The sequence below is a fragment of the Solanum pennellii genome, chromosome 1 (assembly GCF_001406875.1).
Source record: "Solanum pennellii chromosome 1, SPENNV200".
Lineage (NCBI taxonomy): Eukaryota > Viridiplantae > Streptophyta > Magnoliopsida > Solanales > Solanaceae > Solanum > Solanum pennellii.
In genome coordinates, this window is record NC_028637.1 from 104,088,694 (window position 1) to 104,115,082 (window position 26,389).

Sequence of the window (26,389 nt, forward strand, 5' to 3'; positions counted from 1 at the left end):
GTCCTTTCATAAATGTAAATAGTAATGTATACAAAAGGTTTGAAGAAACACTTTTGTCATTTATTTATTTTATCCTGAGATTATTATAACATCAAGGGAAGAGATAACTTACCCTGATACTAATTACTTTCTCTGTCCACTTTTATTTGTTATGTTGTGTTTTTCAAAAGTCAATTTGACCAATTTTTAAAGTTTAGATTATATTACGTTAATTAAATATTTTTTTCTAAATGAATTAGATATTCAAAAACTATGCGAAAAGTACTATAAATTCCAGTTTTTTTTGCATATCAATATGATGAAAAATATATCGTAAAATATTGGTCAAAGTTCTTATAATTTGACTCTAAAAAAGGAAATTATGACAATTAATTGTGGACCGAGGGAGTATTAATTTCACGGTTAGTTACTAAATATTAATTTCAAGATAAGTTATCTCGAACATACCAACTAAATAACAATAAAATGTATCAGTGGCGTAGCCAGAAATTTAATGAAGGGTGTCCAGAAATTATACACGAATACATTTTTTCTTTTGGCTGAATGAGTGCATTAGAAATTTTAAAAATTAAACTACGTAATATACATGAAAATAGTTGGAAAAAAAAGAGGAAAAACTTTGAACTAGATATTTTAAAAGTTAACTACGTAATATACAAGAATTTTTTTTGAAAAAAAGTATGTTAATAAATGAAAAAAATTGAAAAAAGAGGAAAGATGTCCCAAAAATTTAACTACGTAATATACATGAAAGTTTTTGAAAAAAAAACCGTAATATACATGATTTTTTTTTTTAAAAAAATAGAGGCTTCAATTGTTGTTAGCGAGATTTGAACTCACAAACACATAAAAGTTTGGCTCCTTCAAGACACCTTAAACAACTAGGATACAATATCTTGTTATGTTAGGGTGTCCAAAATATGTTATTTAACCATTTTATATAATATTTACTTATATATACGATATAATTTTTCGATAAAAAAGTCTGTAGCTACGCCCCTGAAGTGTACTATAATTTAATTCCAAAACTATTTGATATTATGCTTCAAAGTTCACACCAAACAACCCTTTAAGTCTTAAGTTATACTCCCTCCTTCCTATGTTTTAAGACTCAATCTACTCTGTTCAAAGATAAAATGGCAAATTTATTATGTCAAATATTATCTTTTTTAATAGATGAGACGAGTCAAAATTGGCAAGTAAAAAGAGATAGAGAAATTATCATTCAAATGTGGCGGAATCAAAATTTAAAGATTATGAATTAATTTTTTTTTTAAAAAAAAAATTAACAAGTTGTGTATTACTTTTTGTCCCAACTTATTTGATTTGAGGCAATTTTTTTATTTTTTTTCAAAAGATCACAAAGCTATGGTTCTAACATGGTTGCATCAATATTTGTTAAGCCGATTTTGTTTTTATTAGGAAAAGAATGTCCTTTTCAAATTGACGGTATTTTATTAAAATTTTATACTTCTTACCTTTTTTATTTTTCAAGAAGAAAAGTTAAATATATTGAGAAATTTGATGCAAGGGAAATAAGGATGCCACACTTGCGGACTTAATTGATGTTATCAGCGGCATAGACCAGGATATGATTAATTTTCTTGGACTTAGCTTGGTTTATTTGCTGGATTCCAATTGTTTTGCTTACTGATCAGTTAAGTTTCCGAAGACTTGATTACAGAGTCAAAAGTCAACGAAAATGATTTATCAATTGTTAGTATATTATAATGTTTCTGAAGACCAGAAACAGAGGGCGAAATTACCACTTGATTAGTTCAGTTGCAGCTTTTTTTGTGTACCCAAATTTTTGTTGTTTTTTGGTAATTGTCACCAACCGAATATTCATTAAATAAATTATTTCTAGGTAAACCATGTTTTAATATCTCTATTTCTTCCTTATGATTCAAACAATAGCCTATGCCGTTTGAAGTTTGGGGTCGTGTGCTCTGGTTACTGATCACAGACTTCTATATCCAGTGCTTTGAATTTTCCATTTTCTCCACCATGGATATTTCTTAGTATTAATATATGTTCATGTTTTGCAGCAGTATAATTTTTTTTCCTTTCAACTCGGGATTTGATCTTGAAAAATGTCTGCAAATGGATTCTTGCTTGAAGGTCCTTCTTACCAGGTTTTATTGTTACTGTGTTTGATAACTGCTTTTTAATGTCAACTATTAGGCTAGTAAGAAAAATTTGATTGTAAGTCCATATATACTAAGCTTTAATATTCGTGAGTGTTTCATATCTTGCAATTTAGACTGGTAGTCAGGGTCAGATTTTGAGGGTTTATAAGTTTTTATTTTTATTTTTATATATTAGCTCAAGTTCCAAGTTCAAATCAAAATTACTCACCAACGTGTTAATTATCTGACACAAATAAGCTGAGGGACATGTGGTTTTAGCTACATCAGGATCTGATTAATAATCTGTGCTTTAGCCTTTTAAGAAGCAACTATTCATTCACATGAGTACATGATGAGATTGATTTTCTATATCAAAGGGAACATTTGTCACTTTTTCTCGAGTAGTTGTAAAGAAAACGGAGATTTTAAAGTTTTTGCCAATTCATTTCCTCAACACACAATTAATCCATTTGTAGAACTTGAATTCAGGATCAATTCTCAGAAGACGAGGATGAGGACGTGGTTCGTGCTATTGGACTATCTCTTCAAGAATCAAAGGGAAAAGACATATATATAGGTAGTAAGTCAGCAAGGGTCATTAGTAATGTTGCCTTCTCATCTCACCTTTTTAAGCTCAATTGTTGTCCTAGTAAGAAGTATTTTCACCTCTAGCCAATAATTTTCAAGATGTTGGAGCTTCACTGGATTTTGCCAGTAATCTCATATATAGATTCGGTCATTTATTGTCAGATTTGGAGTGTCATCAGAACGATGAAGTGGAAATACTTGCAGAAGTGCTGGAAGAAAGCACATTATCTTCTGCAGATTTGAGGTAAATATGGCCTGTGGTATCATAACTCTCACTCCCTTACACCTTCATATTAGTTAGACTTATCGTTATAATGAGAAATGAATATTTCCACATTTGGAGAAGGTTAGGCTTCACATAGACTTGGTTATCTGACATGGTTTCTACAAAATTTAGAAATAATGAGACCATTATATGAATTTTACTCTTCATCAACCACTGTGCTACTCCTTAGCTGCTAAGTCTAATCAAGGAAGTGATCAAGATTTGAATGTATATCTGTCAATGCAAATTTATATTTTTAAGTTGTCTTTGGTATGAAAGAAGCCATTTTCGGGGAAATATTTTCCGTGAAATGACCTAGTTTAAGGAAGATGTTTTCCAGTGTTTGTCTGATGAAAAGAACGCCGATTCAAGGTCAGTATTATTAGCAAAATGGATACTTCAACCTGCCGAAAATATGCAATATTCCATCAAGTTCATGGTATATTGTCTAGTTTCCTTTAGATTGCTGGAGGATCATGTCCCCTCTATGTGCACGTGCAATGAAAAATAACTACTGTTTCATACAGTAGTTCATCTATTTTCACAGAGTTAAAAATTAGAATTACTGCTTCATATAGTAATATTTATCTTTGTACATAGTTACTCTATTTCTTATATCTTATTTACCTTCCTTTGTCTGCAAGCTGATTAAGTTTAAGATCAGATATCTGTTTACTTAAGCTTTACATCATTACAGCACCAGCACTGAAGGCAGCGAACTGAAATGGTGGAAACTATTCAAGGAGTTCAATCCATCTGTCCATACATCAAAGTAAGTGCAACACAATTCAAGTGTAAGTTAGTACAGAGTATTTATAATTAGGTCTTAATCATAGAAAAAACCCACACTTCTTGTTGACAAAAGCTAATTCTCTACATATCAAAACTAATTCTTCTAATAACTAAATCCCTGAGAAGGTTTCAATACCATTCTGTCATTCTGAAATATCTTTTAGCTTGCTACATTCTTCTTGCATTCCATTTATTCTGATTGGCATTGGTATGCTTTTGTGATTTTGCAGGGGCACTTCTTGGTGGAGAAAGAGTAGCAAGCGGTGCAACACTCTTCTTTGTGATGTTTGTGAGGAACAAGTATGTGTTCCTTTTTTCTCAAATCTCTTCCCTTTTGCACTTCGTAATCAGTCCTTAGTTTATCCTTGTAAACTGTGAAGATTATTACAAAATATCTGAATGAGTTAACTAATGCTTCTATTATGTTTGATTATTGCCTTTTAACATCATAAATCTTGGTACAGATTAGCTCGGAGTGGTTAAGGTGTACCTACTGGGGCCAGACTGTCTGTAAAAAGCATATATCAGATGGAACTCCCTGCTGCTGTGCCTGTTCTAGATTTAAGGTTTTTAAACACCTTATATAAATACGTATATATATTATTCGGTTGAAGATGTTCCTGATTGAATCTGTGGTCGGTAATAAAATGAAGTAATGGATCAACGGACAGGAAATGAGATGATATTTAGTAATTAGTTCAGTATAGCCCCTAGCACGTTTCAAAACTTGGGCTGAATACTTACCTCTCAATAACAGATGTCAAGTTAATCCTTTGAATTTCTTACAGTTGCTCAACTTATAACACGAACTGAGAACTTACTCACCTGTTTGCAGATAGGAGACATCAAGTATATCACTCTGAGTGATGGTCGACAACTTTGCCCTGATTGTCATTATACAGCAGTGATGGATCCTGAAGACTGTAAGCCCCTTCTTGATGAAGTTCACAGATTTTTCAAAGGATTAAACATGAAAATCAGATATTACATTCCAATTCTGCTAGTTGACCTAGAAGAGATAATCAGAATCCATAAAAAGGTTTGTCGAACATATGCCAACATTAGCAAGGTGAATTTTTATTTTAACCTTCATATTTGTTGTATTAACAGCATTTCGTTGAATTCATAGAGCATACTTGGCTCGACGATTTATGAGAAATTTGAACTGAAAGCCGTAAATTATGTGAGTATATCTGTTAATATTATATTTCTGTTATATGGGTTACTATCTTCTGCAATATAATGTAAATTTATACATTTTTATGGTTCCCAGTTTGGTGGATAAAAAATTTAAGCTTAATGAGTTCAGATCATTAAATATTGCATCCGCCTCTTTACACAATTGTCTACTCTCTCATTTTGCATTTAATTCACTTACGCTAGGTTTCAAAATCAATACAAAGGGGTGAAAATGTTGAAGTGGTGAAAGAAGTAGAACAACTGCCTCCAGGACGCAAAGTGAGAGCAGTGCTGCTTTTATACGGCTTTCCAAAGTAAGCTTCTTCTAAGCTTCTATACTTTCACATAAGTTGTTCTTCTGATGGATTTAGCATAGAACTCCAAGTAATTTTCATTTGGTAATTTTTAAGAGAATAGATTGGAAAATAAATCTCATGCTTTTCATCTAGTTATACTATCACCATATGGCGAAGATAAAATGATCTAGAATAGTAGAAATCTTACTCATTTAGCATTGAAGACTGAATATTTCCTGATTCACAGAGAAAAATCTGCATAACTAACCACCGTTTTCAGCTTCTTTTTTTCCCACGGATTGGTTACTTACTTACTTTTCCCATGAGTCACCTAAATTGAGACATTAAGGAAATATTGAATGGTGATGAGTGGGGGTTGCAGATGTTGCTGTCCATATTCTACCATTAGTGGTCTGATTTTCTTGACTTGGATGGAAGTTAAGAATTCTCTTTAATTTGCATTTCAGTTTTAGAAGAATGTGTAACAAGTTCCCTTCTTAAAGTTTATGTATGCACTGATGCTCTCTGGAAACAGGTTGGCCATTGGATCAACTTTGGCTCATGAACTGATGCATGCTTGGATGCGCGTTCAAGGTAGTTTCCGGCTTTTAACTATTGATGCTTGTTGCTTTTTTCTTTGTTCAAACTAAAAGGAATTTGAACTTTATACACTTCATTTACAATGTATAGAGATTTTAAACACCATCAGATTAAGTTGACCTACAACAATAGATAAGTAAAAATAATAATCTAGAGTTCCGTGTATATCACTCTAATGCAACTAAAACATTTCCTCTCATATTTATAGGCTATAGAGGACTGGCCCTAAACATTGCAGAAGGTCTTTCTCAGGTTATGGCTCATAAGTGGCTAGAATGGCAATCTTTCACCGGCCATGACTACATGAAGGGTACAAGTGAAAAAGCTCAGTTCTTGAGAAATTTGAAAGAATTTATGAAAGATGGAATAGAGAGAAGATATTCTGAGGCATATGGTCATGGATTTAGAGAAGCAAAATGGGCAGTTGAACGTTATGGTTTAAGATACACACTCAAGCATATAGCTCGTAAGGGCAAGTTACCTGAATGACTTAGTTCAGCAAAATGGGCAGTTGAACGTTATGGTTTAAGATACTCACTTCAATGGCCAGTTGAACATAATGGTTTAAGATACACGGGGCAAGTTACCTGAATGACTTGCTCGGAGAGAATCACAATGTGGGGAATTGAACCCTCATCAACAAAGTGAGAATTCAGATAGTCAACCAACTAAGCTACTAAGATTCTCCTAAATGACTCACTTCTCCAGGTGACATTATTAATTTTTGTGTTAATTCATTCATCATTTGGATGAAACTGATGGTTCTTGGACAAACATTTCTGTGAAAAACATGTAATTTTTTGTAATTTACTTTTATGACTCCAAATTGAGGCCCTGAAATTACATGGGTAACACAAAAAGTACATAGGGATAGTGACTTATTTTTCTTACAAATTTCTTGACTTTTAATATCACATTGCTTGCTATTTGGATTTTAATCTTCACTTAAAAAATAATAATCAGAACAATCTTTGATTTGCTAACATTATTACCAATTTTTAATATATATTTTTACATAAAGAATGTTTTATATTTACTCACTAAACACCAAAAAATAAACTTCGCTTATTTTTTCTGTTAAGTTGTCATTATTATCATTATATTAGTGAGGGGGACTCTTTTTTTGTCTTTCCATTAGTCCTTATGTTGTCATTATAATTTTATTTATTGGTCAGCCAACCCAAAAGTCGAGGCTTTTTCCCCCATTTGTTGGCTGTAGTTTTTCTCAAAGTCACATTTTTCTACTAACGGGACCTTTACTTTCTGGAAATTCCTTCACAATTTCTCCATTAGATTCTTTAACATCACATTGACTTTTCGGCTCTACAAGCTATTCGACGAAAACTTCGATTATTCGTCGAATTCTATTAATACAGATTTTATATTAAGTTATTTCAAGAGAAAACAAATTTGACGGTAAATGGATAACAAAAACTAATGAATAAGAATTATATACTAAACAAGTGAAATATCATCTCAAATGGTATTACCAAACACGAGCATTGGTACAATGTTACCAACGGTAAAAAAGAAGAAGAAGAATGTATTAGCTAGTTTTACGTGCACAAATAAGTATAGTCCCGGTCAGTGGTTCATTCAAAAATTTTGTATTTGGGTGCTTAAACTTTTTTAGCTCGGAAATTGCTATATAGAATAGGTGGTCAGATAATATATTTTAATAAATTACTAAATTTTGTAAATAAATAATAACGTTGGTCACAAAAGGCAAAGCACCCATAATATACATAGCATAGGTCTGCCACTAGTCCTAATAATTTTGAAGCTAAATACTTTATGTCATTGTTTCTATGCTCTTTCATTAAGATTTTAATAAGAAGACATGAATTGAATAATATTTGAAAGTTTGAAGTTGTGCTTGTGCTTGTATATCACTTGGAAAAAAAAAGAAGATATTTTATGAGTGGGACAAAATTTCACTTGATAAAATCGTTTTTTCAAGTTAAAAGAACCCATCTGCAAAAACCAATCAAAAAATTGTTATAACAAAAATCGAACAACATTTTGAAAATATTTCTTGAGAAAAAAAACGAAAAAAAAAAGTCATGTCCATGCAGCCCAATACAATGAAGAAGTCTTAAAATATGTGATCTTTTCTATTAATGATGAGGAATATAAAATAGAACTTTCTTAACTAATTTCGTAAAAGCATATCGAAAAAAACAAAAAAAAATTCATGAAGACTTAACGACATCGTCAAAGTCTTCAAAAAATATTAATTAATTGTGTATATTATACTATTTCTAAGGACAAGAAACAGGGCACGAAACTGCCACTTGATCAGTTGAGTTGCAACTTCTTTGTATGCAACCACTAGAATATTTGTTTTTTTTTTTCTGGTCAGTACAACCAACCGAATACTCCATTTTTAAAATTTTATATATTTCCAGGAAACCCATGTTTTAAAAGTTCTATAAACTTGACATCTTTCTCCTCCACCAATGGATATTTCTTATTAATATTAATGCATTTTCATGCTTTGAAGTAGTATTGATATATTTGTTTGAACTCAGAGAATTAATTGACCTCGAAAATGTATTCAAATAGATACCTGGATGAAGGTCCTTCTTATGAGGTATGGTTATTTGTTTCACACTTCTATCAATCTCTTTCGTTATTATCATTATTATTATTATCGTCATCATCATTGATATAATTATTATAAGTTAAATCCATTTGAAAAAAACTTGATTACAGAGTTACCACTTATCAGAAGATGAAAATGAGGATATGGTCCGTGCTATTGAATTCTCTCTTCAAGAATCTAAGGCAGAAGAAATATACACAGGCGGTAGTATTTTCATTTTTCTGATGCAGCCTTTTCATCTCACTATTTTAAGCTAAATTTCGTCCTAGTAAGAAGTTGGCAGATATGTTTAGCAAAAATAAGTTTAATTTAAGCTTCACTTTGTTATTTTGGAAGAAATAAATGCTTAACAGAAGTTCCTTACCATCTTCAGGCAAGTAGTTTGATGTATACATTTGGTCACTTTTTTAAATCTCAGATACAGAGTATCCCCAGATTGATGAAGTAGAAGAACTTGCACAAGCGCTGGAAGAAACCACATTATCTTCTACAGACTTGAGGTAAATATGCCCTCTCATTCCCTGGTGCTTATAGGGGTAAATGAAAACCATTATCCACCGATTTTCGAACTGTTCACCACCAACTCCCAGGGATTTACTCAAATATATATATGGAAATGAATATTTTCATCTAGCATATTACAATTCACACATATGTAATGTAATAGTCCTATTCATCTCCCTTTTTGTCGCAAGCTGATTAAGTTTAAGATCAGATTTATTAACATCATTACAGCACCAGTACTGGAGGCAGAGAACTGAAATGGTGGAAACTTTTCAAGGAGTTAAATCCATTTGTCCATGCATCAAGGTAAGAGTAACACAATTCAAGTGCTTCTAGCTAGATCAACAATGAATAAATTATCTTTAGCTATACATGCAAAGCAAACAAAATCTAAGTCATGCTTCTGTTTGCTCTCTTGATAATTCTTCCAAGAACTAAATTCTTACTATTCTGCAGTACCTTTTGCCACGACTTTTTCTGCTTTCCATTTGATCATATTGACACCATCGGAAACTAATTCAGGAAGGAAAATTGATTAGGATTTTGTATTTGTAATCTATGGTCCTGCTTTAAGTTAAAGCAGGTTTCATGCTAATATAACAGAAGTGTTGCTAGCTATTTTTCAATTGTGATTTGTGGGAAATTGTGAAGAAGTGTGGAGAGCATCAAAGATATATTCAGTTTATGAATAAATATATTTCTTCAGACACATTTTTATGATTTTGTAGGAGCACTTCTTTCTGGAGAAAGAGTAGAAAGCGGTGCAATATTCTTGTTTGTGATGTTTGTGAAGAGGAGGTTTGTGTTCCCTTTCCTCAAATGTCCTTCCATTTAGTCTTTCTTGGAATAATTTATCCTTGTAACTGTGAATGATCAGAAAATAACGGAATGAGCTTACCTGATACTTATGTTATGTTTGGTACAGATTTGCTCGGATTGGTCAAGGTGTACATACTGGGGCCAAACTTACTGTGATAAGCATACATCTGATGGAACTCCTCAGTGCTGCAGCTGTTCAAGATTAAAGGTTTTTAAACCCGATTGAATCTATGCTCTAACAAATAAAGGTTGATAATGAGCTAAACAGGAACCATTCAATTAGTATGAGAATTATAAAAAAATGAAATTGCTAGGGAATCTTCTTAACCACTAACAATTGTATGATGAATGAATAGCAAACATATAGACCATGAGCTTTCGAGCTGAGACACCGGCTTTACTTTCAATGATAACAGATGGCATACAATTACTCAGCTTATAAAATGCTAAACTGAGAACTTACTCACCTATTTGTAGATAGGAGACCTGAAGTATATCACTCTGAATGATGGTCGGAAACTTTGCTCCGATTGTCATTATACAGCAGTGACAGATCCTGGAGATTGTAAGCCCCTTCTTGATGAAGTGCACAGATTTTTCAAAGGAATGAACATGAAAATCCGATATTACATTCCAATTCTGTTAGTTGATGAAAAAGAGATGATTAAAAATGTTCAAAAGGTAGGCAGAACAAGCTTTTACATTAGCAAGTGGAATTTTATTACTTCCATCACATTTTGTAGTAGTAATAGTGTTTGGTTGGTTTCACAGACATCACTTGGCTTGACTGTCTATGATAAATCTGAATTGGAAGCCATAACTTATGTGAGTATAGTGGTTTCTATTATAGATTTCTCTTTCCTATGGTATGCAGTCATCTAGTCTCTCATGTTGCATTCAATTCACTCATGCTAGGTGTCAAGGTCAATACAAAAGGGTGAAAAAATTAAAGTGGTGAAAGAAGTAGAGCATTTGGTTGAAGGACGCAAAGTGAAAGCAATGTGTCTTTTGTACGGCTTACCAAAGTAATCTTCTTATGAACTTCAATACTTTCACATAACTTGTCTTCTTGATGGATCTAGTATATAACTCCAAGCAATTGTCATCCAGTAATTCCAGGAGAGTAAATAGGAAATATATCTCATGATCTTCATTAAGTTAGGATCATCAAATAAGCAATTTCAGTTTTGAAAAAGTCTTGAGCCTTGTTATATGCAATGAGGTATGATACCCAATAGGTCTATCTACAAACTATATACTTCAAATATAAAAAGAATCTGCATTTTCATATTTCATGTAATAAACAATCACAAGATGTCACTTCTAATGAACATATCCTAGAATAAATAGTATGACCAGCTGAAGAAGTGCAACTGATTTAGAATAGTAGATGCGTCTCTCATTTTGCATTAAACACAACATATTTTGGGATTCAAAGAATCCATCAGAAAATCTGCACTATTAACAACCATTTACAGTTACTGTTCTTGCCTTAAGTAGTAGGTTTTTTTCATGCTACTCATCCCACTATGTCCTAAATTGGGATTGATGATGTCTATGTTTTTCCAAAGATAATGTGCTTCCAGTCTTTAAGAGGGGATATGTCAGGTCGAAACAAGCTCCCCACTAAAGACAAGTTATGGTATGCATAACTGGTCTTTGTAAACAGGTTGGACTTGGGAGCAACTTTGGCTCATGAAATGATGCACGCTTGGATGAAGATTGAAGGTGCTTTCCAGCTTTCTCCAATAATTTGTTGTTGGTTTTGTCTAGTTTAAACTAAATATAATGGAAAATAAACTAGTGAACAGCATTCCAAATAAACCTGTTTTTTTCTCAATGATATATAGGGTATGAGGGGCTGTCCCTAAACATCGCAGAAGGTATTTGTGAAGTTATGGCTCACAAGTGGCTAGAATGGCAATCTTTTACTGGTGATGAAAACATAAAAGGTACAAGTGAAAAAGCTCAGTTCTTGAGAAATCTGAAAGAGTTTCTGAAAGATGGAATTGAAAAAAGCCATTCTGAGGCATATGGTCATGGATTTAGAGAAGCAAAATGGGCAGTTGAACGTTATGGTTTAAGATGCACACTGGAACATATATCTCATACAGGCAAGTTACCTGAGTGATTTCATGGCCTTTCTGCTTTAGAAGAACTTGTGTGCCATTCTTAGAATTTTGGACATCCTGGCATTTCTCTGTGAATTTCTGGAGATATAGGTTTCCCGGCATGCGTGTCATAAAATAAATCCATTTCACAAAATTTTTGGAGGAATCATTTGTGTTCCTGTTAAGATTACAAAATTTGAAGAGCAAAGCACATGTTTATCATATATACAACTATCCAGAGGATAGAGCAGTAGTTCAATCCATACTTTTGCTACTATTTGAGGATTTCATGACTAATTAGAAATGCCCCACTGAGACTCTCCTTATTTTGATTGGGCCATGGTCCATAACACACACACAGAAAAAAGAAAGAAACAATGCAAAGCAGAATAATTTGAAGATTTAATGGTAACCAATAGGAGCAGCTGCCTCCTGCAGTTTCTTTCCTTGATAATGGATATCCTGAATAACATGAGCAATAACTAAATCAGTTGCATCAATAACTTTTGCACAAGCAAACCTTAGAAAAAATTGCCAGCTCAAAATGTGGAAATTCGCAGTGATGTTTAAGATTGATCTAAGAAAACAGAAGATGAACACTTACAGATGCGAAATGGTTAACATCTCTATGATGAGCTTCATCAGCACGGATGACAGTGATAACATCCTTTAGAGTTGCATCCTTAGGCAGTCTCCAGTAGTCAATTGCTATTGCAGGAGCAGGAACATTTTCAATTTCACCACGATCAATATCATTAAGATACAATGTATAAGAGTGTATAGCCTCCTCTTCCAGATAACCAACAACTCTGTGTGCAAGCTTGGGGGACAGCAAGTAAAGCACAAAGTAAAAATTGAAAAAGACTCCCTGCACAGCAATAACTAACAACCTCTCGTACCATTTAGGTTGTACTAGCTCCACCATAGTCATCAGATGCATTCTCTCATTCTCAGCTTCTTCAAGTAATGCTTTTATCCAACCACCACTGTGCTCGAACTTGCGCAGTGACCTCAGATGTAACAGCATACCTCCAACCATTCCAGGTACACCTGCCACTGTTTCCAACATCATTGCACGACAACCATATTTTTTCTGCGATAGAAATCATAGATTAGAATCAATGGTGACAAGAAGGTATTTGATATAAAAACAACTCAAGGATTCACATTGTAGTGTCCACGGCAGAGAAGTTTTTCTGTTAACACATATTTCCATTACTCTTAGGTACGGTAGTCCCTGCTCAGTATTTCATCACATACATTGACCACTTTGGTTACATTTATGAAGAAACCGAAGAACTAGCAGAAAAGGAATCCATTTCTTAGCATTATATTCACCAAAAAAATTGCTGGTACAAGCTGTCGAGTAGTATGAACCTCATGGCCACATCGAGACCAAGAAGACATAGGAGAGCATGGTGTCTAAAGAAGTAATAGTACAAATTAGCCATTTAAATTTGATTAAGACAACATATTCCTTGCAAAGGTGAGTGGAAAGCAAACCTTAAAAAATAAATCAGTTGGAATTCTGAGAAGTTTCACTGTCCAATAAGCAACCTTATCAAGGAATGTCTTGGGCACATGGTGCTTGCTTAGATCGATCGACAAGTCAGCCTGATATGTCTCCCATGGCTACAAGCGGTAACAAAATAAATATATAAATTAAAAAAAAGAACGAGACTTCCTTTTTCTTTTTGAGCAAGTAAAAAAACAAAGACATCTTGTACCCAGGGACAAAAAAAAAAGAGAAAGATCACAAGTAAGTTTCAATTAACATGTGCAAGATTCCCTAAATAATCTCCATTTAAAGATCAGAATAGACAAGAATGAAACAGCTCCAGCTACAACAGTGATTTACTAGTTACTACTACTGAAACGTCACCAAACATTGAAATCTTAATAAGATTATCTTACTCCAACCCTCAAAGAGTAAATAATATCAGAATTCTTACAAATTTAGCTGCTAGGTTTTGGGATTGAGGTAGACTGAAGGTCCATTTTTATCCTGGTATCAAGAATCACACAAGTCACAACTCTTAGTTTACCGATGTTAGGCCCCAAGTTCTATTGTCCACACTCCAAATGTCTAGTCTTGGGTGTGCGCGGGTGTTTGATGTCCACATCGACTATGTAGGGTCAGTGTGTCAGTTCACCAACCAGTGATGCATTCCACCAAGACATAAACCGGTAATTGAAACAGAGTAAACAGACATGAAAAGCAGGCAGAAAGAAAGCAATAGTCATCCAGCTTTACTTCCAGGAAATTAAAGCTCTATCTAGAAGAACCTCCGAATTATTGTCTTCTATAGGTTTGAAACACAAGGTCTACACTTACCCATACTGATAAAATAATTCACATACCATGAAGCTGTTCCATGGCCACACGGAGCCATCTTCTTTCGTAATTTTTGGCCTCGAGACTCCCCAATAATTGGAAAGAGCTACTTCTTCTTCCCCTTCCATTTTCTCCACAGAATCACCACTCAATTTCTCGTCCTCCTTCCTCACGTCAGAGGACGTCGTTGAATTCTTCGATGTAGTGGAGCACATCATCCTCCACCACCGACCAGAGAATCTCAGCCTCTGGCTACTCATCATCACAACTGACTCACTACTCGGCTTATGAACTTCTCTGAACATTACCGCCGCTGACAAAGACGATATGCAACCGTTACGGGTACCACCAGAAACTAACCGCCTCATCACCGACCTCACCAGCAACTGATTCATCTTTCCGATAATCAAAGCTGTGATACACCGAAACTGGAAGAGTGCTTATTTGTTCAGTCATAAAAGAAGCGGTTAACTCGGAGAAAAATCCTAGAGCAGAGCATGGTAAAGGTGACCGTTAGACTTCAACTGGGAGGTTAAAATTGTCAGATAGGTAGAAATCTGTATGCAAAAGGCGAACGTGGACCTTTACGTGGCGATAACGACTGACTCCGAGGAAAGAAACGTTGAGTAATCATCACATTGGATTTTGTCATGCCCTCAATTTATTACTCCCTCCTATTAAAAAGAAATTACCTAATTTGACTTAAAATAAAATTTTAGAAATAAAAAAATATATTTTTATTTTATAATTCTAAATAAAGTTAATGTATTAAATTGTATTTTAATCTTATAGTTTTAAATATGTCACGTAAAAAGTTAAAGTATTGCAGAAATAAAAAAAAATTACATATTAAAAAAGAAATAAAATTATTCTTTTTAAACGGATGAAATATTTATTTTAAAAATAAGGCATAAATATTTCTAAACTATAATCAAAATGTCAAAGATAAATTTTAATAAATTAATGTTCTATTATTTCTAAACTTATTTTTTTAATTTTATACACCTTTATTTTAATTTGCTTATTAATTTTAATTAGTGGATTAGCGTGTTTGAATAAAATAATAAAAAGAAAATGAGAATTTGAACCTTAAATGATGAGATCTTTAGATTTTACCTTTTCTATTACTTTGACCGTTTGACGGTAGTCATTTTGATGAGGAAATAATTACTTCAGCCTAAAATACAATTCAACGAATTAGGTTAGGTGGGACCATATAAATATGAAAATGAAATGAAACCGGGAAAGAACCGGACGGTTCTCTATTTGGGCCACGAGTCAGCAAATCATGCTGCTACTTGAGGTGCCTCAGACTTTTATTAAATATGACACATGTCAGCATACAATTGGTTCTTGACATGTCCCACCACTTTATTTGACTTGACAAGCCCTCTCAAGTCTTAAATTAATTAATTGAGTTGAGTTGTAAAAATCCGCAATATTCAAATCTAATCCATCACATTCACACCAAACATTCTGGGTTCTCATTTTCATTCACATTCACATTCATCTTCTCTATACTCTGAAGCTCGCATCGGTCTTCTGATCAAGCCATCATCAATGGAGGATTGTGGATCGGATCCTCCTGGATTTCGATTAGGTAAAGTTAATTTGTGCCTTCCTCTTTCCGGTCACCTAATCGCTTGTTAATCTTGCAGTTCTCCGAACTTTCTCTCTATGCTTTAAGAGTTAGATGAGTATAGGTCACTTGTAAAAACTTAGTCGACGTTGATGGAACTTTGAACTCGAATGCAGAACGGAGAGGATGGACTGATTTGTGTGATGTTTTTTTTTAATTGATTGAATTTACAATTAATTAAATTTCATAGATTATTGGGGAATTAGCTAGTTGTTGTTAGTTCTGAACCAATTTGGTCTGCATGAAATGTTTTCTCTGGCGTAAGTTCGTGAATCTTTGGCCACTGGGCATAAGTCCGTGAATCTTTAATTTTATATGAATTAATATAGTAAAAAAGATAAAATTTCATAGAAATTGTAGAAATATCAAGGATCAAGAAAAACATAAAATAAGTGGGAATTTACATAGAATTGCTTCATCTTAAAATGTTATTCAATAATAATTGACTAAAAAAATAATCAGAATTGATCATCTAAAAACTAATCAAACTTTCAAAATATTGATTACCAATCCATAAATTAACTTGAATAAAAAGAATATGAGAAAGAACCTACAGTCTAAAGCATCAAACCAAAGCAAGTGATGAAGGTTGATTTGTTTTTCAAAATTCCAATCTCGTCTCTGCAACTAAAGGGTAATGCATGCTAAGAAAAAGAAATATGCATAATAAAGCAAAAACATGTAGAAGTCGATATCCACTACTTGAGGGTAAATAACGGAAAGTTATTTAAAAGAGGCATCATTCTTTTTATATATATTAGGCTTCAATTTAAGATGTTCTTTCTTTTGATAAGAGTTATAGAGTAAGTCTATTGCTTTATACAAGAACTTCAAGAGAAGATTACACTAGATATTGTTAACTTTTCACAAAAACTGTTGCCATAGTGGAACCAACTAGAGTGTTCTAATCTAATTGCCAATGGTTCCATAATTATGCAAGATAATTACCCACATAATTACACCCAAGAGAAACATTAATGTGATGGTTATGTTAACAGTTTTAGTTGGAGCAAGGAATTGATCATAGGTTGGCATATAATAGTAATACAGGATGGGTATATCATGAATGTGAGCCAAGTCAACTGTTCTTTGGCTCAACTCCTGTCAAACAGAGAACTTCTTAGCTTGATATGGGCTCAAGCATAACCAAGCCCAGATTTAGTTCTTTGAGCTTGGCTTGCTGGTGTAATTAAAATATATCTTTTTGTGACATCAAATCGCAAATGCAATACATAAATTAGGGAGAAGCAATCTATTTGCAGAACCAATTTCATCTTGATTCTTGAGAAATCTACGGCAAAGAATTGAAGTGAAAAATGAAACCTCTCATTAGCTAGAATATTGTTGACATCTTAGAGATTCAACTTCAACCCCTAACACCTTCACAAATGAGTCACCAGTGATATTTCAAGTCCAACATTATCCAACTCTCATCCGTATTCTTGTGTGACAAGAAGGTGCCACCATGCTTAAAAGCAAGCTCTACAAAGTGGTGGTTAGACAAATATGTTTTATGGAGCAGTGTGTTGGTCAATCAATAACTCTCATGTTTAGAAGATTGAAGTTGTAGAGATGGATGTATGGGTATATTAGGAAAGATAAGATTAAAAATGAAGATATTTGGGACAAGGCGATAGTGGCCTGGTGGAGGACAAGATATGGGAGGTGAGACTGTGATGGTTTGGGCATGTGAAAAGAAGATGCATGGTGCCCCAGTGCAGTGTGCAGAGAAGTGAGTGGTTGGCTATGATCATTTTAGGAGAGGCAGAGGTAGACTGAAGAAGAATTGGATACATAGGACATGACACAACTTTAGCTTATCGAGGAGATGACTTTAGACAGGAGATTATGGAGGACACGAATTAGGTTCGAAGGTTAGTAGGTAGTTGTGTCTTGTGTGTTGTCTCGCTTATACTTCCATTCTAGTGTTCTTAGTATTGATCTTGTAGTTTCTTATTTCTTTTATTTTCTTTACTATTTATACCTTGTAACTCGATGATTGTATTATTTTATTGTAGTTATGGTTCCTTTTTCAGTATGCTTTGTAATACCTTGTTAGTATTTTGTCTTGATTTGTTCATTCATGTTGTTTTCTCTACTTCTGGGATTACATTGGGTGTGTTGTTGTATCTTGTTTTGAGCTATTATTTAGAATGAGTTCTCCTTTAGTTTGCTAGAGGTCGGAGTCTCTTTTGCATGCTTTTTTTTCCTGAAAACAGACTAGCAATTATTAAGCATATACAATTATAAGGCTTTGACAAGAGCGTTTCAAATGTTGGTCCATAGGATTGTCTGATTTTACATTTGAATGTTTTGAATTAAAGGTGCTTCACTGAGGTTTATTATGGTGCCTGACTTGCTATAAAACTTCTTCCTGAAATTGAACGATTACATCTTTGAAAACATAATATGTTTATTTGTTGATTTTGAGTTGCAGACATAACACAGATATTATCCGAAGTGCAGCATCGTTGGCTGAGACCCGCTGAGATATGTGAAATCCTGCGGAACCATAGAAAGTTCCATTTAACCCCAGAGGCTCCATTCAGGCCAGTCAGTATGTCTTCTTCATTTTATCCATCTATTTTTGAAACTTTTTATAATTTTTTTGTACTTCAGAGAAGCTACGCCACTTAGCATATCCCAACATACACTCTACAAAAGAAAACTTTCTGGATCCTTGGTTTTGATGGCGTTTGTAAAGTCTTTGCATGTCTGCCATAGCATCAATGAGTATTCTAATTGTTAGACTTACAGTCTCTATTTAAGCTAAATTATAGGGTATTTGAGTTTAGACAAAGCAGCAATTTCCTTTCTGTATGAGCACTGATTAAGTTTCTTTTATAGTAGTTGTAAATGAATTGATTTCATTTAGTAACATGCTGCTTCTCGACTAATAATATTGTCTTTACATTTAATTAGTTTTCAGCTCTCTCCTTGAGACCCTAATTGTTTGCTCTTTGTAAATGATTTTTCTATAGTCCTACACTGTGCTGCAAAACTCTCATCTAAGTAAGGAACTAGAAGATCACCTGATTATTCTCATATACCATGTAGCTTTTGTTTGGAAGTGACTGGAAGGATATTCATTATCCACCCTGTGAGACTAGAGACCTGAATTGACTGTTGATGGTTGGAGGAGTCTGTTGTAGATACTTTTATTCCCTAAAAAGGAAAAGCTAATGATTTGATTTTTCCTCTATTCATGTTTAGATGTTTGTTCTTAATGTGTCTTTTGCTTTTCAGGTGGCTCTGTTTTTCTTTTCGATAGGAAGGTACTAAGATACTTTAGGAAGGATGGGCATAATTGGAGGAAGAAGAAGGATGGGAAGACAGTGAAAGAAGCTCATGAGAAGCTGAAGGTAGGTGTTGATAGTTTGGCGTAAGTGTACCATTTACTAGCTTGGCTTGAAGAGTCTAGTTTTTGTGAGCTTAAGCTAATGAACTTTTTCATATTCTTCATCGTTTTTGTTGTAAAATCCTTCTGCAGGTTGGAAGTATTGATGTGCTACACTGCTACTATGCCCATGGAGAAGAAGATGATAATTTTCAAAGGCGTAGTTATTGGATGCTTGAACAGTGAGTATGGACCATATAATGTGGCATCATTGTGGAAGCTCCTCCTTATTTATTTTTCATATTTTTTTTGACCTCTTCTTTACTTTTGTGTCGATTTACTTCTCATGAAAAAACCAGAAGCCCAAAATTAGAAACAATAATACTTATGAATTGGTAAAAATACCTTCATACAAGTGGTATAAGCAAAAGTGGATTAGAGTAAAGTACTCTGTCTATTTCATGAGTCTAGTAATTTAAGTGATTATGTAAGAGTTTATTATGAACATATTACTCGTTCTGTCCAACAAAAAGAAATAGTTTATTTTATGGATTAAACTATTCGCACATTCTTGTTTATTTTCCTTCTGTGTGTTCTTCATCTCTAACCAACTCTGCTCTAAAAGTTCTTCCTTCTCACTTGATATGGTGCAGGGATCTCATGCACATAGTTTTTGTCCACTATTTGGAAGTCAAGGTTAGACTCTATTTTTTTTTTCCTTGTTAGATCGTGAATCAGTTTGGTTAATTGTTACATGCTCACGAGGATCAAATTAAATTACTTTCTCAATGTTAGATGTGAGAGTGCAGTTTGTGCATGATCCTCTGCGTTCTTCTTATTATGTTTGCTATTATTGTTATTATTCTTTGTTATTTCTCCTTGACAGGGTAACAAGGTGAATGTCAGTAGCATCAGAAGCACCAAATCAGTGCACCCAAACTATCTGAATGACTGCTCATTGTCCGATAGTTTTCCTACGAGACACAAGAAACTAACTTCAGCAAATGCTGATTCAACAAGTCTAGCAAGTACTTTAACAGAAGCACATGAAGAAGCTGAATCAGGTATTGTTCTTTGCAGTTGGTTTTAATGTGGTTTCTGCTGATGTGTTGTTGATTTTTTTACTGTACTTGATTTACCTAGTTGTTTGTGCCGAGTGCTAAAGCTGTCATTAGAGTTCTCATACTGAAATCAATTTACTGCAGAAGATAGTCACCAAGCGTGTTCTAGATTTCATTCATATCCAGACCGAGCATCTGGAATGGACAGTCATCTGGTGGAGAATAGGGATACCATCAGTAGTTCATATGGTTCACCTCAATCTTCAGGTGCCTTGACTAAAATTCTATGTAAAGTTATTGCATTTTTCCATCGCTATGGTTTCTTAAGACCGTTTCAGATTCTTTATTTTTACGTCTAAAAAATTGTAACTATTATCGCAGTAGAGTATACACCACTTCCTGGTATAGATGGATCAGGAAAGTGTGATCTTGGTAATTTTGCATCTGGTCCTCAAAGAACAATTGATTTGGGATCTTGGGAACCACTTCCTCAGCATTGTTCAAATGGTACTGAGTCACTTTAGGACTTCTCCGGTATCATTTTGAGAAATGAACTAGGGCTTTAACCAAGTCTTTTGCAGGTGAGATGGTATGCCAAGATGATTTCAAGAACAATTTGTCAGTCCATGGAAATTGGCAGGTAAAGCTATTATGGTTTATTTTCTTACAAACTTACATTGTATTCTTGATCAACATTACTGGCTCAATTGCAAGTACAAAACCAATAACTATCCTCATTCTAATTCTCTTGAACTGCTCTTTTGGAGAGTCGCTCCATTGTTACATATTTGCTGGCTTCTCCAGTCAACTCATAGGTCTTTAAATCTGTATCCAGTAAGCACTTGTATTTTTAAAAACTAGAAGAAACTTTCCAGGATTCTTATACATCTACTTTTTAATTTATTTTTTTTTATGAAGATTCTCTATTTTCCTTTTCTTGCGGCAAATAAATATCTATGTCAGACAATTTAAGGATGTATTTATGTTCTTGTATCTCTGTGACTCCAGTCTTTTACTTAAGAGTAAAAATTTGGAGATAATTTATTTTATCCTTTCCTCTTTGCCCTTGGACTTCATCCTTTTCTATACCAGGCTTCCTTTTTCTTGAATGCTTATGTGCTGAACCTTTCTTTATTTTATCAGTATTCTTTTGGACAATCTCCCTTGCAGTTTCATGGACAAAATGTCAACCAGGATTTGATTGCAGATTCGAGCTATGATTTGGGACTACCTTGGGATCTACTTACCGTTAGGGGGCCATCATACTTGTGTTCTAATGAGAAAGAAGAGCAACTAACACAATTGAATCTTCAATTTCTGAAGTCACTCGTGGAAGTTCAAGGTGACATCAATCAAGAAAATTCTATGGATATGCTAGAGCTTGGAGACTATTCGACGATCAAACAGCCTCATTTGAGCAGTGTAAAAGTGGAAGAAGGCCTGAAAAAAGTTGACAGCTTCTCCCGATGGGTTGCAAAAGAGCTTGAGGATGTTGAGGAGTTGCATATGCAGCCAAGTAATCAAATGTCATGGAATGTTATAGATACTGAGGAAGAAGGTTCCTGTCTGCCAAGCCAGTTGCATGTGGATTCAGATTCACTGAATCTCTCACTCTCCCAGGAGCAGGTTTTCAGCATTATTGATTTTTCACCTAATTGGGCGTATTCAAACTTGGAAACGAAAGTAAGCATTTGGCTTTTATGTTCTCTAGCTTGAGTGCTAGATGCACTGCTTGCATCGCCTGTTGTCTGAAATCTCTATTTGCAGTAGTTTCATGAGTTAGTGTCTGCTTTTTCTATCAAATGCAATCACCTTTCTTGACCTTGCTGCAGACTGGTTGATTGGCAGCAAGCTTTCCATAATCATGCAACTAATTATTTTATAGCCTATATTGTGCATAATATCACTATATTAGCTAATACTTTCTGAAAGATATTAGATAAAATTTTAAAGTTGACTGACTTTTAATAAACAAGCAGATATTGATTACTGGAAGATTTCTTAAGAGTGAAGGCGAGCTGGTAGAGTACAAGTGGTCATGTATGTTTGGGGAAGTAGAGGTTCCTGCAGAGGTTTTAGCAGATGGGGTGCTTCGTTGTCATGCTCCCCCACACAAACCAGGAGTACTCCCTTTTTACGTGACATGTTCTAATAGATTGGCTTGTAGTGAAGTCAGAGAATTCGAATACAGATTTGGACCTTATCAGGAAGTTGGTGCTGCCGATGTTTCTATGACTGAGAAGCATCTCCTTGAACGAATTGAAAATTTATTGTCATTGGGACCTGTTAGTAGTTGTCGCAGTTCTGATAGTATGGAGGATTCTGAGGAGAAACGAAGTACAGTTAATAAAATCATCTCTATGATGGAGGAAGAGAATAAGCAGATAATAGAGAGAGCATCATACGGTGACACATCCCAATGCAGGGTGAAAGAGGATTTATATTTTGAAAGAAAGCTGAAACAGAATTTTTATGCATGGCTGGTTCACCAAGTTACTGATGATGGCAGAGGGCGAACTCTTCTTGATGGTGAAGGCCAAGGTGTACTTCATTTGGTAGCTGCACTTGGTTATGATTGGGCCTTCAAGCCAATTTTAGCATCAGGATTAAGTGTAGATTTTCGTGACATGAATGGATGGACTGCACTTCATTGGGCCGCATTCTATGGAAGGTAAATACTTCAGTGGCCCATTCTTACTGTCCTGTGACTTCTCTTTTAGGATTCATGACTGATTTTCTTTAGTTAAGAATAAGACACCAATAGCCGATAGAACTTGCATAAACTCTGTTGAGATCCAAACACTGCTGGATTTGTTATTGTTGTTATCTTAGAGTGTTCAAATACGAAGAAGAAGAATTAAAAAACGATATGCTAAACAATTAAAGCGAACATCAATAGGGTCCCTTGTTTCCTTTTGTTTGTACTAATCCAAGCAATATACAGACAGCTTTTTACCAGATAATGTTGGGCCAGCTAGCATTAACATAAAATCTCCAAGGTATTACAATGGGATTCAATATCACTTGGCTCTTAAGAAAAGTTTCATGCGCTAAATATTTTGCTAAACTTTTGGTACATCCTGCCCTTACTTCTGGCTGATTTCACCTTCGGGGAGTAATGCTTTTATAATGTTTCATTAGTTCATAAGATAGGATATCAAGCTTCATTGAGAATCTGAGATTCACGTATAAGAGATTTTCACTTTCATACATGAGTCTAAGTCCAGCGTCGCTTGCATTCAGTTATCAAAGGGGATGTCTACTCTTCTGGTTACATGTGCAAGCTTCATGTCATTGTAGTTGTTGTTTTGAACCAATAGTTTCACATTCCATCTTGTTACATTTTTTATTTTCTGGGATTTGAACTTGAGACCTCATGGTTCTCAGGCCACACCCTTGGGTGAACGTTCCATCTTATTACATGCATAAACAGTCATACATATAGATGTAGTATGGAGAGCTTTGTGGTGACTGGTGGGCTGATGGCATGTCAATCAAAACTGATTCGCTTCAATGCATCCTGCTATAGCTGTAGAGAAGAGAAAATCTGAAGGATCTATTATATTCCTGCTATTGACAGATAAAAAGCTGGAAGCAAATTCAAGTCTATATACTTCGACATTTTTACTTTCATTTTTTCCACGTTGACATTAGTAATCTTATTGCGTAGTGCAATCATCATTCAAAGTCCATTGGAACGAGCAGCTTGCTAATAGGTTTTTATCTTGCAGGGAGAAGACTGTTGTTAGTCTTGTCTCTTTAGGTGCATCTCCTGGAGCTTTGACAGACCCATCTGCTGAATTTCCTTTGGGTAGAACCCCTGCTGATTTGGCATCTGCCAATGGACACAAGGGAATATCTGGATTTGTTGCTGAATCTTCTTTGACTACTCACCTTTCTAAGCTTACTGTGACTGATGCAAAGGAAGAACTTGATTCAGAAGTTTGTGAAGCAAAAGTTGGAGAAACAGTTACAGAGCGCGTGGCTGTTTCAACTACTGAAAGCGATGTGCCAGATGTACTTTCACTCAAGGATTCTCTGGCTGCTATACGCAATGCTACTCAAGCAGCTGCTCGGATACATCAAATTTTCAGGGTTCAGTCATTTCAGAGGAAGCAAATTATTGAGAATTGTGACAATGAGTTATCATCTGATGAGAATGCTATTGCTATTGTAGCTTCTAGAGCTTGTAAGTTGGGGCAAAACAATGGCATAGCTCATGCGGCTGCCATTCAAATCCAGAAAAAGTTCCGTGGCTGGAATAAGAGAAAAGAGTTCCTTTTAATTCGACAAAAAATTGTTCAAATTCAGGTGCATTGCTTCTTTCAGATAATGAGTATTGTTATACACTTGGCATTTAGTTACATATGTTTTTGTTGATGCGGAGTATCTTGCCTTTAAGTTGTTTTACCAACTTCCACATGCAAAATTTTATTCACGAACCAGGGTGTGTTGCTATGAAAGCTGTGCTAATCATATTTTCATTTATGGGTCCTTGTCCTTCAGCCAATTCGTTATGTTTGACCTATTGTTTTAAAGTTCCCTTTTTATATAGCTCAACATCTGTAGTCAATTTCATTCTTTATGCTGACATTTTACTGTTCTTTGTAAGGCTCATATAAGGGGGCATCAAGTGAGGAAGAAATATAAGCCAATTATCTGGTCGGTAGGAATTCTGGAGAAAGTGATATTGCGTTGGAGACGTAAAAGAAGCGGTTTGAGGGGATTTAGATCAGAGGCGGTCATGAGTAAGCCAAGCACACAGGAGGACTCATTGCCAGAAGATGATTATGATTTTCTAAAGGAAGGAAGAAAACAGACTGAAGTCAGGATGCAAAAGGCCCTTGCTAGGGTGAAGTCCATGACTCAATATTCTGAGGGTCGTGCTCAATATCGTAGGCTGCTTACTGCTGCTGAAGGACTTCGTGAAGTGAAGGTATAACAATGAATGTATCCAAGAAAGTGTGTTGCAATGTGATTTCTATTTTCAAGTGTTATTAAAATAACAACTGCTCTTTTATACATTGCCTGACATGCACATTTATGCATCTACTTAATGAGTTTATCTATGGGTTTGCTCTCAAGTTGCAAAACATGAATTATGGGTCAATCTAGGTTGCTAGATCAAAGGTTGACTGAGCTTTTGTAGGTCAAAAACTTGGAAAAGGGCTGCTTGCGGAGAAAAGTAGATGGAAAAAAGTAAATTAGCATGCTATTGTCGTTGTGGAGTTTCTTTTAATCTATTTTTAGGTTGATACTTCTGTAACTCACTGAGTTTCATTAGTCATTCTGGCCTGGTTATTTTTTCATGACCAAATGCAACTATGAATGCAATTTCGAATCGTTCTTTTAAAAGCTAGCTGCCAAGTTAACTTGATTAGTTAACATATTTGTCTCCTGTAAATAACGTTGATACTTATCTGGATTTTGTTAGCTCTTTGACTCTAGCTTAGGGCCTTGTACTGGAGCTAACGCTCTGTTACACAATTGCTGATAGCATCAACCTGATGCTCTTTATGGTATCTATTTACTTCATCAAAAAATAAAGTCTTAGCCTTAGCTATCCTCTTATGACACTTGCTGAATATGAAAGCAGATAAATTTTGTTCATGACAGATCTGAGTTGCAGAGAGATGTTTTTGGTAGTTACATAGTTGGATTAGTGTACCTAGACTTTCTGACTGTAGTTTGGTGGGTTGATTATTTCAAATTATTGATATCATTAAACTGAACATATGTGTGAATCCTCAATTATGCATCTGAATGTGAATTTGTCACTTTTTATATTGTTACAACTGTAGAGTTTAAGAAATGACGGCAATTCTATTGGGTTATAGTTATTGGCTGTGCCTTCATCTTGATGATGACCTTTGGGCCATTTTATGTTGAATCTAAATTTCAGCTGCCTAACTGGACTCCCATTTTTTATTAGCTTTTGGTGTCATTTGCTTTTTCTTTACACCTTTCTTTTTTTCCTTGACTTTCAGCAGGATGGTCCAATTCAAATCCCGGAGATCCCAGAAGATACCATCTACCCTGAAGAGGAGTTGTTTGATGTTGATAGTCTGTTGGATGATGATACTTTCATGTCTATAGCATTTGAATAAAGCCTTTCCCCCCCCCCCCCCC

The 26,389-nt window shown here is 34.7% G+C and overlaps 4 protein-coding genes across 30 annotated transcripts in view; 3 read left to right on the forward strand and 1 right to left on the reverse strand.

The window, feature by feature from the left end:
* Positions 1–1,471: 1,471 nt before the first annotated feature.
* Positions 1,472–6,781, forward strand: LOC107008085 (protein DA1-like). Of its 18 annotated transcripts, none has more exons than XM_027918470.1 (13): positions 1,906–1,952; positions 2,049–2,121; positions 2,619–2,778; positions 2,880–2,961; positions 3,680–3,754; positions 4,005–4,074; positions 4,239–4,340; positions 4,610–4,813; positions 4,904–4,957; positions 5,158–5,267; positions 5,632–5,686; positions 5,785–5,843; positions 6,102–6,239. In XM_027918470.1, the coding sequence occupies exons 1-12, from the start codon at positions 1,921–1,923 to the stop codon at positions 5,812–5,814; spliced, it is 1,047 nt and encodes a 348-aa protein (XP_027774271.1). In that variant the 5' UTR covers positions 1,906–1,920; the 3' UTR covers positions 5,815–5,843; positions 6,102–6,239. The 18 variants fall into 18 exon arrangements, with proteins under 18 accessions (XP_015062490.1, XP_015062506.1, XP_015062498.1 ...); XM_027918468.1 differs by having other exon boundaries at positions 6,058–6,199; XM_015207004.2 differs by lacking the exons at positions 1,906–1,952; positions 5,632–5,686 and adding an exon at positions 1,472–1,657 and having other exon boundaries at positions 2,049–2,135; positions 6,058–6,781.
* Positions 6,782–8,165: 1,384 nt separating this feature from the next.
* Positions 8,166–11,943, forward strand: LOC107008119 (protein DA1-related 1-like). Of its 2 annotated transcripts, XM_015207041.2 has the most exons (11): positions 8,168–8,442; positions 8,565–8,658; positions 8,873–8,954; positions 9,190–9,264; positions 9,687–9,756; positions 9,884–9,985; positions 10,255–10,458; positions 10,549–10,602; positions 10,693–10,802; positions 11,447–11,505; positions 11,628–11,943. In XM_015207041.2, the coding sequence occupies exons 1-11, from the start codon at positions 8,401–8,403 to the stop codon at positions 11,906–11,908; spliced, it is 1,173 nt and encodes a 390-aa protein (XP_015062527.1). In that variant the 5' UTR covers positions 8,168–8,400; the 3' UTR covers positions 11,909–11,943. The 2 variants fall into 2 exon arrangements, with proteins under 2 accessions (XP_027774276.1, XP_015062527.1); XM_027918475.1 differs by having other exon boundaries at positions 8,166–8,442; positions 10,255–10,602.
* LOC107008128 (ubiquinol oxidase, mitochondrial) lies at positions 9,214–14,858 on the reverse strand. The gene is made up of 7 exons (XM_015207053.2): positions 14,250–14,858; positions 13,392–13,520; positions 12,493–12,981; positions 11,901–12,350; positions 10,245–10,416; positions 9,857–9,969; positions 9,214–9,471 (listed from the first exon to the last, which is right to left on the reverse strand). The coding sequence occupies exons 1-4, from the start codon at positions 14,616–14,618 to the stop codon at positions 12,291–12,293; spliced, it is 1,047 nt and encodes a 348-aa protein (XP_015062539.1). The 5' UTR covers positions 14,619–14,858; the 3' UTR covers positions 9,214–9,471; positions 9,857–9,969; positions 10,245–10,416; positions 11,901–12,290.
* Positions 14,859–15,646: 788 nt separating this feature from the next.
* Positions 15,647–26,389, forward strand: part of LOC107007874 (calmodulin-binding transcription activator 2) — an 11,521-nt gene continuing 778 nt past the window's right edge. Inside the window, exons 1-14 of one of the 9 annotated variants that reach the window (XM_015206691.2) lie at positions 15,647–15,823; positions 18,300–18,419; positions 19,109–19,224; positions 19,353–19,441; positions 19,853–19,895; positions 20,086–20,263; positions 20,405–20,527; positions 20,642–20,767; positions 20,842–20,900; positions 21,404–21,943; positions 22,240–22,931; positions 23,992–24,571; positions 24,873–25,196; positions 26,248–26,374. In XM_015206691.2, coding sequence (XP_015062177.1) covers positions 15,784–15,823; positions 18,300–18,419; positions 19,109–19,224; positions 19,353–19,441; positions 19,853–19,895; positions 20,086–20,263; positions 20,405–20,527; positions 20,642–20,767; positions 20,842–20,900; positions 21,404–21,943; positions 22,240–22,931; positions 23,992–24,571; positions 24,873–25,196; positions 26,248–26,367 — 3,150 coding nt within the window. In that variant the 5' untranslated portion in view covers positions 15,647–15,783 and the 3' untranslated portion in view covers positions 26,368–26,374. Of the gene's footprint in view, positions 15,824–18,299; positions 18,420–19,108; positions 19,225–19,352; positions 19,442–19,852; positions 19,896–20,085; positions 20,264–20,404; positions 20,528–20,641; positions 20,768–20,841; positions 20,901–21,403; positions 21,944–22,239; positions 22,932–23,991; positions 24,572–24,872; positions 25,211–26,247; positions 26,381–26,389 lie in introns of those variants that run through there. The other 8 variants (XM_015206692.2, XM_015206693.2, XM_015206694.2 and 5 more) reach the window with 8 other exon arrangements.